We start from the raw sequence: 15,356 nt of genomic DNA on the forward strand, positions 1-15,356 counted from the left end.
TGCTGCCAGAGCATAGGCTGTGTGTGCTGAGGTCGGGTTTGACCGAGAGGTGGCCGGGAAAGTTACGGCAGGTTACCTGCAGGTACTGCGCTGCGTGCTGTGACTTCCTGATCTTCAGCATCATCTCTGCTGAAGGGTGCGTCACGATGTTCTTGCAGCACAGGACCAACATCTCCCGCATGTCCTTGCTTTCAAAAGAGGGCTTCAGCTTGCTGACAGGAGGAAGAAAGGAAGAGAAATCAGAAAGGGCCTTTAGCAGTGCACTCCAGACTGGTTCAGACAGCATCTGACTTTCTCCTAATCGACAGCTACCAAGCCAATACCCCCAGCTCCTGCTGCTGAGCACTGTCTTCAGTTCCAGCAGCGCCCACCTCCTCCCCGGCAGCACTGAACCAGCTCCCTCTCTGAAGGGAAGGAGACCCCAACTCTCCCTTCTCTTCCCTGCCAGGGGACAGGAGCACCAGGGCCTTTCTCCCTGCCCAGAACCTCAGCTCCGCCGGGCACAACAGCCCAGCCTTCACTCCTATAGATGTGTCTCTTTGCCCCCTACCCCCTCCAGGCCTTCAGGAGCTACCCAAAATGGGGACCACCATCCTGCCTTGCAACCTCAGACCTTACCTCAGCTGCTCCAGGGCCAGAACCACCTTGAGGGGCACTGGGGAGACAGGAATGCCCGAGTAGTATTTCTTCAGCAGGTCCTGAAAGTCCCAGAGAGACACTGTCAAGTTGGGCAGGGGGCACATGAGAGCTTTTCCACCCAGCCCTGAGACAGACATAACTGCCACACACCAGCCCCATCACTCCCATGTTTCCCATGGAAGCACTGCAGGATGCAGCAGCTCGACAGCTGGTGCACCTAGCCCGCTGCCCAGCAGAGCCTCCAGCACCCAAAGTCCCCACCAGCTGGAGACATGTGGCTGATGGAGACCTGTATGCCCCCAGGGAAGCGGGCCTCATAGTGCAGCCCAGAACTCTGCAGGCAGCCCTGCCTCTAGGCACTCACCATCAGGATCTCCAGAAGCTTTCCCTTCAAGGAGGGGTTAAAGGATGCAGAATCACCCACAGCTTGGAAGGCAGAGCTGAAGTCGGTGATGCTCTGCACCAGTGCGAGGTTGTTCTGCAGGTCCTGAGGCCCAAGAGAGAAGAACATTCTTTGAACTGCGGGATGGGACAAGGGCTGCAAGGGGGACACGTGGGGGCAACGCTAAGGGAAGGGCTTGGGTCTTCATCTGGGCACAAACCATTCCCCGGGGGACCGTTGGAAAGGGAAGGTCCCTCTCAGCATCCCCCCTTGTGGAGGGGCTGCAGCTGGGCGCTCAGACACCCTGGCACGCTTTGAGCTCTCACCCGGCAGCTGCAGCTGTAGAGCATCAGGATGTTGCCCACGATGTCTCCCTCCAGGTGGGCGAGCAGCTGCTCCTTGGAGGCACGCAGTGCCAAGCTGCCGTGGGCGAGCACGAGAGCGCTGCGTGTGGCCTGAGCTCTCGTGCTGTCCAGCTCCATCTGTGTGGGAAGAAATGCCTTGAGACACTCGCTCAACGGCCCCCAGTGCCCCGCGATGCACCTGGGCTCCAAGGCAGAAAATAAGGCAGAAGAATGCCAAGATGGAAACCCGTAACGCTTTACCTTCTTGCGCCTGGAAATCCTCGCGTTGCGGCCTTTGCACAGCCTGGACGCAAACGTGGTGAGCGTGGCCAGGACTGCTTGGAAGTTACTCTCAGCCGCGTGGCTGAGAAGAGAGACCATTCCCTGCACAAAAGAACAAGGGGCAGTTGGCACAGGCCTGAATCTACAGATCCTCTCCTGAGGAAAAGGGCAGCAGGGAGGAGATGGAAAGGCGCGGAGCAGGGCCAGGAGAAGCCCTCTGCCCCAGGGACGGAGCGGGGATGCTCGCAGGAGCTGGAGGAGAGCAGGGCTCACCTGGGCCTCACATGGGTCCTCCGCGTTTGCTTCCTCCAGGTGCTGCAGCAGCTTCTCCTGGACGTGGAGGACTCCCTTACAGGCTCCCAGCACTGTGCCCAGAGCCTTGTACAGGAAAGACTGCAGGGGAAGGGAAGGAAGAAGCTGAGATGTGGAAGCAGCTTAACCTGTTGGGGGAGGGCCAGGTGGAAGGAGCCACGCTCCCCGGGAGTCGCTGAGAGCAGCTGCAGGGCCGAGCTTTATCCATCCCTGGGCAGATTGCAGGGAAAGGCCCTCTGGGGGCACAGGCTGGGGAAGCAGCACCAGCATCCCGCGTGGGCAGAGCACCAGCCGCAGCCCCAGCCCCAGTTGGACACCTGCAGCTGCACCGCTGCGTGGAGCCGGGGGGAACTCACCTTTTCTGCAGAGCTGCTGGCAGAGCTGCTCAGCCACCGGCTCAGCTCACAGCTCAGGGCCTCGATCCAGGCCTCATCCCGTATGGTGTCCATTGACGCCCCGAGGAACTGTTGGAGAACAGGAGAAGACGATGTTCCCTTGCCCTTTGCCTCTTCCCTCACTCCCAATTGCTGCAGCCCTCTGGGGAGAGGTGTCTGGAAGAACAGTTCCTCTCCCAGCTCCCCCAGCATTCCCTCCATTAAAGCCGCCTGCCCCCCTTCTCCTAAGACCCCCCTTGGGCTTGGGACAGAGCGGAAGAGGCAGCGCCTCAAAGGCTCCTCAGCAGCACTGGAGAGGCTGTTCCTGTCCCGTGGTGGCTCATATGGGAGCGGGGCTACTTGGGGCAGGCAAGCACTTCTCTGCACCCAGCAGTGCTGTACCTTCAGCAGACGGCGCTCCCACCCTGCAGTGTCCAGGAAGCTCTCATCTTTCCCTGCACAGCAACAGGAAGAAAAAGACCCTTACTTGGGATCAAAGCACAGAAGAAGAGCTGCTGCAAACCTGGCTTGGCCTGGGCACTTGACACTGCCAAGCTGGGACCCGCACCCCCTCCACAAACTGACTTGTCCCTCCCCACAAACACTGTCCCTGCAGGAACACAGAACTAACTGAGGGGACATGAAGGGCCCATCCGTGTCCTGGAAGGGGCAGATCCCCGCGGGGAAAGATCCCCGGGCCTCAGCGCTGTCTCCCTGGAATGGGAACAGCAGCAGAGCAAGCACTGGGCTGCAGGCAATGCTTCCCCTCTGCCACCCTGCAGAGAGAGCTGCATTTTCACTCCCGCCCTTCCCTGCCTCCGCCTCTCCCTCCCCACCAGCACTTTACCTTGGAGACACTGCAGCAGCAGGGGGATCTCAGCGGCCCACATGGCCCCCACAGCTCTGTGGAACCTGCTGTGGAGGTTTTGCATCAGCTGCAAGGCAGCGGCCTGGAGTTCGCTGCCTGCAACAGGGCTCCCTGCCACCACCTGAGCGAGAGCAAGGAGAAGCAGGGTCACTTCTGCAGCAAGAGCAGCGGCTTCCCCCCAGGATGGAAGCAGCCAACAGCTCTGCCCTGGCGGGCAAGGAGCAGCCGACAGCTCTGCCCGTGGCCATGCTGCTTCCTCCCGGGGGCTGGTGGCACTGGGCTCTGGAGCATCTACTCACCAGCAGGCGCGCCAGCAGTGTCTGGGGAGTCAGTCGTGGGCCTGTGAGGAGAAAAAAGTGCTGAGTCAGACTCCAAGACGCTCCGTGCCCAGCCACGCGCAGCTCCGCTGTCCCTTCTGGGTGGTAGCACAGGTCAGCAGAGCTCACTGGCGGAGCTTCTGCTCCTACCTTGAAACATGGAGCTGAGGAAATGGGGATCCAGCTCCTCTACTCGCCGTCCTGTCAGATCCTCTCTCTCGGCCAGGGCTCGGACACAGCGCGAGACCGGGATCAGCATGCCGGTGTGCTGGGCTGGCACCACGAACAGCAGCAGCCGTGGCCACAGGAGCTGTCGGGAACGAGGCAGTTGAGCGTGTCAGCATTCCTGCCTCCGCTCAGAGACGAAGAGGACTCTGCGAATTTCCCTGAGCCTTGCGTGCTTCAGAGCACGCTGGAGGAGAGACCTGGGGTGGTGGGATGAGGAACAGGTGGTGCGAAGGCAAGGAGCAGCAGCAGGGCAGATGTGACTTACTTTGGACATCCCTGTCGCAGAGACGTCCAGAGACCCCAGGATGTCCATGCACAGCTCCTGCAGAGCTCCTTCCTCCTGGGCTTCCCGGGGAGAAAGGTCTCCAGCTGCCTGCACAACAACGGTGTTGAAACCCGGTTACCTCAGTTCTCAGGAGCCTCTCAGGAGGCTCAGGTGCGGCCCCAGCGGTGCTTCTGTGCCACCCTCTGAGCAGCACAGGTCTTCCCAAAGAAGATGCTGCCCACTGTCCTTACCCTTCTTCCAGCGGTGCGGCTGAACTCAGTGAAGATGTGCCCCACCACATCCCAGGCTGAGCAGCTCCGGGTGTTTGAACTGAGCAGGTCCTTGATGAAGTGCAGAACTGCCGTCCTCACCTGCCAGGGGTCAATTGTGGGTGTGATTTTTCAGGTCAGAAGGCAAAGGGAAGCCACCTGCTCATCGGGGCAGCCTTTGGGCACGAGCAGAGACAACAGGAGCAGAGGAGAAGCCTTGGCTCCTGAGGTGAGGGCCAGGCCGTAGCACCAGGCTGTGCACTTTCCAAGCACAGCACAGGGACCTGCCCGCTCCACTCTGCCTGCTCTCCCACAGGAGCCATCGCGACCGTGTGGTCAATGCCCCAGCACCTCTCTAGTCACCCCAGCCCTGCCCGTGTTGGCAGCAGCATCACCACCCCAACAACACTTTCTATTCCCAAAGCAGCTCACCCGGATCCTGAGGTCGCTGCACAGACACTGCACAGCCTCAACCACCTGGGGCAGCTTCTCCATCATCACGGGCTCTGCAAGAGATGCACAGAAGCATGAGCGGAGCCACAACCCCGATGGCAGAGGGGATCCCTGGAAGTCCCAGCCTGTGGTACTGACCATCAGAGCGAGCCAGAGCACCGAGCAGACCCAGTGCTGCCACGCGTCCAGCCTCCCAGTCCTCGCCCAGCTGTGACTGCAGAAACAGGACCATTTCCTCTGGGCAGATCCGGGCTGCAGGGAGGAAATCCCAGGCTATGTTAGCAAGAAACTCATGCCCAATCCTGAGGTTTATGAGAGCGATTTTGGCCAGGGCACTGCAAGCATTGCCAAAGCTCCTCTCCTTACCCTGCAGCATGATGCAGTGGGTCAGCTGTGCACGATCAGCCTCGCTGTGCTGCTTGGTGTTGTCATAGAGCTGTGGGAACAAAGTCCATATGAGAAAATCACATCAGCACTGAGGACGGAAAAGACACTGTGCTGCCTGCTCTCATCTCCCTGGGCACTCTCAGGAAGAGGACAGGCAGACCAAACCCAGCCTGCCTCACAGCATCCCTGGGGGGACAGGCACGGCTCTGGAACAGCCGTGAGCATGCAGGAGCCAAGGCTCAGCTGCATTAGTCAGGGGCTCAGACCTTTGCACTGCTCCTGAGACTTAGGTAAGAGGGAAACTGCTGTGGGCACAGGGATAGTCTCCCCTTACCTGGTAGAACACGGCACTCGTGATGTCCAGAAACCTGTCCTTCTGGATGATAGACTCAATGCCCTCTAAGGCCTCCAGGAAGACAGTGAGGCTCTGCAAGAGACAAGGAGAGAAAGAAAGGGATGAAGCCACATCAAGCCACTTGGGAGTGGAAAAACTCTTTCCCAATTGTTTCTCTGCAGGGAGAAGCTCCTGCACAGGCTTTTTATCCCCCACCTCCCAGCAGCACCGAGAGTCTCTCTGCTCTCAAACAAGCTGTGTTTGGGCATCATTTGCAGGCATTTCCCACCCAGCAGCCCTCTTCTCCTCCAGTCAGGTGCAACTGGATGTTGTCCCCCCAGTTGCTAGCACAGAGCTCCTCAGGCTCTCAGGCACCCATTCCTCCTTTCTCCAAGGGCTCCCCACCTCCTCCCTGCACCCCCCGACCCCTCGTGGCACTTGCACTGGCCCCACGTCCACCCTGAGCCCTGCACAACGTCTCACCTTGGCCACCCTGCAGGTGTCTTGGATCTCCTGACACGGGTGCACGAGCCAGAGGAGCTGCTCCCAGACGTGCTCTTGGTGCAGCTCCTCTTGCAGGAGAACATCCAGCATGGCAGCCACGGCCCCGAGGACGGCCTGTTTGTCCTGGAGAGGGATGGCAGAGGCTTGGCATCAAAGACCAAAGGTCTGCCCTTCCTACAGAGAAGGCTTTCTCTTTCCCTTCCCCTTCCCCAACCCCCACGCCCAGCAGGAGATGGGCTCGCTCTGGAGGGCAGGCAGGTTTTCCCCAGACCCTCATCCCCAGCTCTTCCTGCCACAGTGCTGTGACATGCAGCTGCTCCCTGCCACAGAGCCACTTCGGGGCCCTTTGCAGAGCCAGCCCACTCCCTCCCATCACTGCTCAGCTGCCAGCCCACTGGGCACAGACAGAGCTGCCACATGGGTGCCCCTGCTGCCACCCTGGGCTGGGAGCGCAGCAAGGCTCACCTCCTCCTCCTGGCAGTCCTGCCAGCTCCTCAGCACAGAGAAGAGCAGCTCCTGAAGGTTCTCATAGATCTGCTCTTTCTCCATGGCAGGCCAGGGGCATTGGGATCCAGAGGACAAGTGAGTCTTCACTCCATCCAGCCACTGTTTCACAACTGAAAAAACAAAATTAAAGAAACACATATGAATAGTAATTATTATTTTCTGTGTTTAAAGAGAGTGAGAGAAAAGGCAGCCTGTGAGAGCCTGCAGCAGGGCAAGGTGCAAGGGCTGTCCCGAGGCCCCCTGCTCTGGTCCGGCACTCACCAGCACAAGCGAGGCGCAGGGTCCGGCCGCTCCTCACCTGGCCCACCACACTGCGCAGGCCAGCCAGCATCAGCCACGTGAAGGGGATGCACTGTGGAGCTGCAGAGAGGAAGGAGAGGCCGCAGTCAGAGTCTGGGCAGTGAGGGAGGAGGGGCTGCAGCCCCGCATCCCCCAGCTCAACGCAGATCGCGCGCGGAGGGGAGAGGCTCCTGTCCCGGTTGTCGGAGATGTCGGGGGGCTGAGGGCGCTCTACCAGAGGTGCTGAAGAGTCGGCTCAGGGTGAGGAGCACAAACTCCTTGGACGCGTCCCCCGTGGCCTTCAGGTGGCTCTGGAGCTCGGCCATCACCAGGGTGAAGTGCGTCCGAGCCAGAGCCACCAGGACATTGCCGGCAGCTGTCTTCACGTGGCCGGTCACGCCCTGCAAAAGAGGCTCTGGTGACACGTGGCACAGGAGATCGCCCGAGGCCCTGGGAAGGGCTGAGCCATCGCCGTCCGCCAGCAGAACGCCAGTGTGGGCAGCGGCTCCCTTTGCCATCGGGAGTGACCCCTCACCTGGGCTGCCGTCAGGTCCTGGGACACCTCTGCCAGCAGCCGGTTCACCACTCCGCACGGCGGGCGGCTGTCATCTTCCCACAGGGCGCCCTCCAGCTCACGGTACGCCTGCGCTCGGTCACCCTGGGGACAAGGATCGGGCACGCTCGCTTTGCCCGCTGCCACCCATCCCGACGGGACCGTGGCAACAGGCCGGGAGGGCGAGGGAGGATGGTTGGCGGCCGGACGTCCCCGACTCACCTCCCGGTCTTGCAGGCGCTGTTGCAGCACAGTCACAGCGGAGACAGGGACAGGGCTCGGCACCCTGCTTCTCTCCCTGCGACGCGTACGTCTGGGCACGCAGCCCACACAGGCAAAGAGACCTGGAAGCAAAGAGCGGAGCAGCTGCCGCCGGTGTCGCTCGGAGCCAGGGCCGAGCATCCGGCCGGCTCTGGGAGGAACGCTCCTCCAGCCCCACGGTTGGCGGGGACGGGGGAGGGAGCTTTCCCCTTGCTGGGGTGCCGGGGAAACCACGGCGGGCAGCTGCGCTCAGCAGAGCGAGGACGGTGCTGCCGGCGCGGCCTGAACTGACTCTGGAGGCACACGTGCGCTCGGGCGGCGTCACGGCGTGCGGAGAGGTGGAGGGACTCACCTCGAAGGGCTCTCAGCCGCTCCATGACAGCAGGAAATCTCCAGGTAGACGCAACGCTCTCTCTGGTTCCGCTTCCTGCGGGTCCCACAAGCGGACTGAGCCACCGCTCCCACCGCTGCCACGAGGGCGCACGAGGTACCACTGTGACATCACAGCGCAGTGTCACCTCACAGGGAATGGCTGGGGACCAGGCAGCACGCAGGGCAGCCCTGCAGGCCCCCAAACGCAGCATGTTCTGTGATGCACTCGGCTCTGGGGTTCCGGTTCCATGCGGAATTCCAAGCAGGGAATGACCTCAGCTGAGGGAGAGCCCCTGCCAGGGAGCAGCTGCTGGGCACCGCTGCCCGGCACTGTCTCAGTGACTGGGGACTGCATGCCGGGAGGTCCCTCTGGATCGCATCCCTCCCTTCTACTCTGCCAGCTGTACCACCTCACTGGGTATCATCAGCAAATTTGCTGAGGGTACACTTGTGTCATGGAATCATAGAATCTTGCAATGGCCTGGGTTGAAAAGGACCACAGTGATCACGTAGTTTTAATCCCCCTGCTGTGTGCAGTCACAACCAGCAGCCCAGGCTGCCCAGAGCCACATCCAGCCTGGCCTTGCATGCCTGCAGGGATGGGGCATCCACAGCCTCCTTGGGCAACCTGTTCCAGTGCCTCACCATCCTCCGTGTGTTGTTTCCACTGCCTGTGACATTGATGAAAATGCTGAAGAGCACCAGTCCCAGGATGGACCCTTAGGGGACACCACTCATGACTGGCCTCCACCCGGACTCAGAACCGGTGATAACAACCTCTGGCTGTGACCATCAGACCAATTATTTACCCACAGAATGATTCAGCCTTCAAATCCATCTCTCTCCAACTCAGAGAGAAGGACGCAATGTGGGAACATGTCAAAAGCCTTCCACAAGTACAGGGAGATGACAGCAGTTGCCCAATGCCCACTGATGTCGTCACTCCAGGAAGGCTTCAAAATACATCAATAGAATTTCAAACCGTGCATTCAGCTGTTTTTATTGAAATGAAAATAAAGTGATAAATACATAGGAAAATAAAGAAAACACACCTCTTGAAAGTACTGCACATCTTATTGTACCAATATCAATAGGCTAGTTAGGAGTAGAGAGAATAACTTTAAAATAATGGAATTTGAATTGCTTAAGCATTTCTTCACTAAATGCTGGCTTAAATATTAAATCTCTGTCACTTACAGGTATTTGTATTGAGCTCAACTGTTTGGCTTTTTAAAGGAAAAAAAATCTGAGACATTACCATCTCAGTTTTTGTACTAATATGATTTGACAGCAGCAGTAAAACGGAGCCATTGCTAATTGCTTCTACATAGAGATTATTAAGGAATTTCTATCTGAACAGCAGAATACTTGCATTTCTAATAAAACCTCTAGAAGTGAAATCACGCTTTGGTTCTGCTGATGTGTTCTTATCAGTTATTGCAGCTTTCAGGTAACTCTTAGTTTGCCCTTATCAAACTTTCTGTTTAGGGGAGCAACTCATGTGAGAAAGGAGGAAAGATGATACGTGGAAAGTATTATACACACTAATCTCTATTGTAGAAAATGCTGGCATACAAAATAATCTCCTTTATTGAAAAGCGTACAGTTAAGAGTCCAGCCCACATGAAGATAGAAGCTTCACTTCTTTTGGTGTCTGTCTGGAGCTCTGCTGCTACATTTCGAATAACATTAGAAACATGACAAACCTAGCTAGCAACACTAACCTTAGAGTCTAAACCATGAAAAAGAAAAGGGAAGGCAGCAATTTCACATTTCCACTGCTGTCACCGTCCAAGGAGGTGACTAGGCTGCATTATTTTCAACAGCTGAAGTCATCAGGGCCCAAACTGTTTAACTGTAACTCTGAAAGTCACAATTAATACAGTACAAATACAAGTATTCTGCTATGCAGTGTGTCCTGACTCAGACTGAAATTAAAACATGACTGTACTGTACTGGAACAACTGCCCAGGGAGGTTGTGGATGCCCCGTCCCTGGAGGTGTTCAAGGCCAGATTGGATGGGGCCCTGGGCAGTCTGGTCTAGCATTAGGTGGAATGGTGGTGGCCCTGCATGTGGCAGGGGGGTTGGAGATTCATGATCCTTGAGGTCCCTTCCAACCCTGGCAATTCTGTGATTCCTTGATAAAATTCCTTACTACCTTCAGTTTTATAGCCAAAGCAGTGTTTGAGCTGGTAATGTATTCTTGAACAGCACTGCTGCCTTTAGCATTTGTATGTTTAGATATGAAAAGAGAACTTGGTCATTATTTCACGATGAGAGAACCTTGATTTCACACAACAGAATTACAATACTGTAAAATGCCACTGTAAGAATGTGGCTTTTCTTCTTTCTTTTTTTTTTTTTATTATTTTTTTTTATTGCAATGCTGAGTGTATGATTGATTCAAGATAAACATTTTTTTGTAAGTCAATCTCTATACCTGTTTTGAAAAATATGTGTTTTTATTTCTCATTATTTAAAAATTGACAGGCGTGAAGAATCACGAGGTCACTCATGCTACAAGATCAGTAAATATCTCATATCAAGGTTAGAGAACATTCTCTCTGTACATTTTAACAGAGGAGCTGCATCTGTACGTAACTGTAGCTACACACGATGAGCTTTTCTTGAAGGTAGGCAGGAAATTTGGTCTGCGCTGGAACAAAAATCCAGTCCTGTTTTGACTGCTATACTTTTCACTGAGATAAAAAAATGGCATCATTCTGCGGGATGAGCTAGATATACGGAATTTGGCACTGCCCTTAAATTTTGTGTAGTGAACTGAGGGACATCAGAGCTTTACAGATTTCTACATATTCTCATGGAGAAATCTAGAGAGGTCACAGGACGTAACACTGAGCTTCCAAATGGATAACAAAACACTGATGTTTTTCAGAAGACCAGAAGCTGTAGAGGACCAAGTAGCCTGGCTAGAAAAAGAGTGCACTGAATAATTGGCTGGATTAAATGAACTGCAGTGTATTTGCAGTGTTTATTATGGAGTACTGCAGGACTTGACTGATTTTTGGCATCCTATGAGGAGATACTACAGCAGTTACATTCTGATTAAATCATAGAATCAAAGAATGGCCTGGGTTGAAAAGGACCACAATGATCATCTAGTTTCAAACCCCTGCTCTGTGTAGGGCAGCCAACCATTCACCAGGTTGCCCAGAGCCAAATCCAGCCTGGCCTTGAATGCATACAGGAGTGGGGCGTACACAACATCCTTGGGTTTTTCCTCTCTAGTAATATGCCAGAGATATCATGCAGCCTGGAGGAGAGGACCAAAGTGACACCTGATGAGGACCTGCTGAAAACTGAGAGATTCTTCAGTCTGTGTTTGTCTAGTCTGAACTATGGGCAAATTGTCAGGTGGATCCACAGGGTCCAGAAGAATGTGTGATCGCCAAAGTGAAAGACAATTTGATGATAGTCCATGGAAACAGGAATCCTCCTGGCCTCTGGCACTCAAAGACAAACAGAAGATGAAAACCAGATCTGTTTCCCTGCCCATGGCAAACAACAGACTTTCCATCCTTACAGTCCTTCCTGACATCAGCACTAATTGAAACAACATCCCACTCAGCCTTGCCATGTCTGGCAGAGGTTGCAGCTCTTTCTATTGCATCCCTCTAGCTTTCAAGTCAAGAGCTCCTGTGTCACACAAGGAAAAGCAATCTTTTACCTGCTGTGCCATGCTCATGGCAGCAGCAATGCAGATGCCAGCAGCTGATGCCCACAAGGACAGCCAGCCTGGACTTATTTTCATTACAAATCTTTGACCTGAAGTCCTTCTAGAACCTGGGACATTTCTCCATCTCAGCAGCAGAGGGCAGGAGGGGTCCAAGGTGAGGGCACGCTCTCCTCTATTTTTCTGGCACTCAAAGACAAAGAGAACATGAAAACCAGATGTGTTTCCCTGCCCATGGCAAACACCGGCCTTTCCATCCTTACAGTCCTTCCTGCCATCAGCAGAGATATTTTGCTTTCTTGTGCCACTTCATCCCTTTAGCATCTGGCATTCTAACAAAAAAGTACTTACAAGGAATTTTAATATTTTCATATTAAATGTCAGAATTAGAACCTTATATTTACCAAATATTTAAAACGTTCAACCCAGTGAGAAGTGAATTGATGTTGTATTTAGCATTCAGATAAGAACTTGTAAAGTAAGTAAAAAGTGCTGCTTTCATAAACTATGGTCTCATTGTCAAGCCTTGCGCTGTCTCAGCAGATTATTACAGAATGTTCATTCAAGCAGGAATTCAGAGATGCGTCTGAATTGATAACAACAACGAGTAATTAAGAAAGCTTGACTGCAGTCTGCTTGAGGATTCCAGTCTGAAGTGTGTTCCACCTGGTGACAACTGGGAATTTCTTTCTCTCACCATTAGAACCATTGCACCTCTGACTAAACACATAGCTAATCACCACTGAAAACCTAGGTGCAATTTCTGCAGTGCACAGACCAACTAAGTGTTGATTAACATTCAGAGAGATTGTGCAGGTGTCCTTTTAGGAACTGGCCTACAGTATGCTAAGAGGGATGGATGTGGGGACATTAGGATAACGTGCCCTCTGCCTTTTAAGACAGCCCCAGCAGAGCAGGTCAGCAGGCTGAAGAGCTGCGTGGGTCACCAGGGCTCAGAGACTTCACTCGGCCATCTGAAAGTTGAGGGACTTCAGCCCAAGCTGCCCTTTTCCATGCAGGCAAGGAGGCCAAGAGAAGGTGGATCGGCACGGTTCTGGTGCAGACAGGGGCTGCAGTGTGAGCAGGCCTACACAGACAAGGCTGTGCCCACACAGAGTGACAGCAGCTTTCGCTGTGAGCAGATTCCCAGGGGGCCTGAGCCATGGCAGTTCTTGATGGCAGCATGTTCCAATCAGCCCTGGAAGTCTTCTCTGGACGTCTGTCGCATTCTGGAATCCACACTGAGGACGCAGTCGCTGTGTCAGAGCAGCTGGCAGAGTCACGGGGAACCGTGACGTAGTTGGCCCAGGGAGCAACAACAAGGCCTGCACTGCTCAGCCAGCCCAGGCCAAAGGGGAGCACGAGAGAGAGCAGAGGAGAGAGGGGGGGAAAGAGGGCCAGGAAGGAAAGGCCTGTGCCTGAATGGACGTGTAGCAGCAGCTGCTGACAGCAAACTCGGTGATGGCAGGGGCACAGCAGAGCAGTGCAATGCTGGCAGCTTCCTGTGTCTTTCACACAGGCACTGCAGACATGGCCAGCACTGGGAGATCAGCAGAACTGCTGCACACCTCTGCCAGCCCAGGCCAGAGGAGTGCAGAACAGTGAGCTGCTGCTGAGGGGAGAGAGGATGGCCTGAGAGCTGACCTGAGAGGCAGGGCTGGCTGTGTGACAGCAGCCTCTGTGTCCTCCTCCTGTGTCTGTGAGGGCCAGAGGGCCAGAAGAGAACATGCCCAGACAACGAAGCCCTGCTGTCCTCTGCTGCTCAGCTGGAGAGATGTTCCGCCTTCCTGAAGGACGCTGATCCAAAGGGAAGGAATCAAAGGAAGTCCAGGCTGGCTGTCCTTGTGGGCATCAGCTGCTGGCAGCTGCCTCTGTGCTGCCATGGGCAGGGCACAGCACACACAGTGTTTGCAGTTCCCTGTGTGACACTGGCCCTGGTGACCTGACAGCCATAGGGAGACAAGAGAAAGAGCTGCCTCCCTCTGCCAGATGAGGCAAAGGTGAGAATCCCAGAATCACAGCATGGCCCGGGTTGGAAAGGAGCTCAAGGTTCATGAATCTCCAACCCTTGGCTCTCCAAGGGTGCACAGGGGGCTTTGTTCTCCCTGTGGTGCAGCTTCAGTGCCAACTCACAGCTGAGCTGGTTGGCACACTGTGACAGCCTGCCGCTCTGAAGCTCTTGGGGCAGTGCTCAGTTCTTTCTGAAGTACTCTGGAAATGCTGCTTCTCCTTCACCAAGTCTGTTTCCAGACAGACGTCTTTTTCTCCTCTGTACACACAAACAGTATCTTGTAACTCCCTGGAACAGTGCTCAGAAGTGATACTTCTGGAAGCACGTCAGAGAAAAGTGGCCTTGTCCCAGTGGACTTTCAGAGCAGATGAGAACAAGTCTTGGTTGACGGCTTTCTTCTGCTTCTGGAACTGCACAGGCAGGTTGTGTGTTGTCATACTTTATGCCAGAGTGCCAAACTGAAGCAGTTTCTGCAACTTCTTTTTTTCATACTTGTCACTCTTTGCTATTTCTGAGACCTTAACTTAGTCATTTTTAATGCGCTCTCATCTAAACTACTGTGTCCTCCAGTGTCAGTGTTGTATGAATCAGGACTGTGGGATTTCATCAGTGAAAGGATTCTGCTCTAATGACTGTCATTCTAAAGCTGATATTGTTTCTACCGCATCAGGCTTGCATGAAGCATCTTTGATCAACAGAGAAATCAGAAAAATTGCTTTTCCTATTGCAGTTTCCTTTTAACTAGTGATGAAAGCTGTCAGTTTATTTTTGGCACCAGAAATCCTGGGATGCAACCAGGTTAGATAAGAAGTGACACTGAGTCAACAGTAAGGGAACATAGATGAGCTAGCATCACACAGCTCTGGAAAAGATGTTCCAGCTCTGTGTCTACCTACACCTTCAGGAGATGAAAAGTACTGGCTTACTGAGGTGTCCTGGGTTGCAGGTTCTGTTAATCTCCATTTTTGGAAGAGCTGCTTGCAATGAATACCTTGTAAGGTGAATGAGCTTGATAGAAGTAGGGTGTGAAAGAGATGGATTTGCTGTTTCCCTGAAGGTGCAGGAGTATTGCTGTGCCTACAGTCAGTAAACAAGGCAGAAATCACTGTGTTCCTCAGAATGAAAAGCAAAAGAATAAAAATCTTTTTGTGAGTGACAGCACGCCTGAATGAAGCACAAATCTAAACATTTAAAATAAGGGCTAGTGTCAAAGGGACTTGCAGTATTTCTCGTGAAGAAATATTTGATGCTTCTTTAGGAAAGTCGTCATAACAAAAGTGTACTGATGTCTTTGCTGAGGATTTCCTTGGTTCCAGCCTGAAGGTGTGCGCAGGCATGAGCAGGCAGTGCTGAGCTGCAGGTGAGTGCCTGTGTTCCACAGCAGGAAACCCGTGGATGTCTTCAGGGGTTTGAAATGGGCAGAGCTGTAAAACTGCAGGCTTTCACTGAAATTGTCCTCTGCTTTATTTTGTAATCTTAGTTTCACCAATGCTTTCCAATATGATTTTCGTATGAGTGCAGATACGTGGGATAGGATTTAAAGTTTTTATGGTGCTGCTGTATAATTTTCTGTGGTCATCATAAGCCAATAAAAAAAATAAATGGTAATCAGGCAATCTATTAACAACCTGTGGCACGTGTCAAAACAATGAAATTCCTTGCAGGAAGACAATATTGCCATATAATAATGTGGCTATCCAAAACTGTTAATTATACTTG

At 53.8% G+C, this 15,356-nt stretch overlaps 1 protein-coding gene and 1 long non-coding RNA gene across 2 annotated transcripts; both read right to left on the reverse strand.

Moving 5' to 3' along the window:
• Positions 1-3,282: 3,282 nt before the first annotated feature.
• Positions 3,283-3,726, reverse strand: LOC149912202 (uncharacterized). Its single transcript, XR_016461531.1, has 3 exons — positions 3,669-3,726; positions 3,501-3,541; positions 3,283-3,322 (listed from the first exon to the last, which is right to left on the reverse strand). It is a non-coding gene; the product is annotated as an uncharacterized LOC149912202 (long non-coding RNA).
• A 148-nt stretch (positions 3,727-3,874) lies between these two features.
• Positions 3,875-7,984, reverse strand: LOC149912203 (maestro heat-like repeat-containing protein family member 2B). Its single transcript, XM_090130940.1, has 12 exons — positions 7,911-7,984; positions 7,520-7,641; positions 7,280-7,402; positions 6,980-7,145; positions 6,727-6,825; positions 6,424-6,575; positions 5,455-5,547; positions 4,872-5,100; positions 4,713-4,786; positions 4,263-4,382; positions 4,012-4,119; positions 3,875-3,943 (listed from the first exon to the last, which is right to left on the reverse strand). The coding sequence occupies exons 1-12, from the start codon at positions 7,933-7,935 to the stop codon at positions 3,875-3,877; spliced, it is 1,380 nt and encodes a 459-aa protein (XP_089987066.1). The 5' UTR covers positions 7,936-7,984.
• Positions 7,985-15,356: the final 7,372 nt, after the last annotated feature.

Source organism: Phasianus colchicus, chromosome Z, assembly GCF_987193195.1.
Source record: "Phasianus colchicus chromosome Z, bPhaCol1.hap1.1, whole genome shotgun sequence".
In the NCBI taxonomy this organism is placed as follows: domain Eukaryota; kingdom Metazoa; phylum Chordata; class Aves; order Galliformes; family Phasianidae; genus Phasianus; species Phasianus colchicus.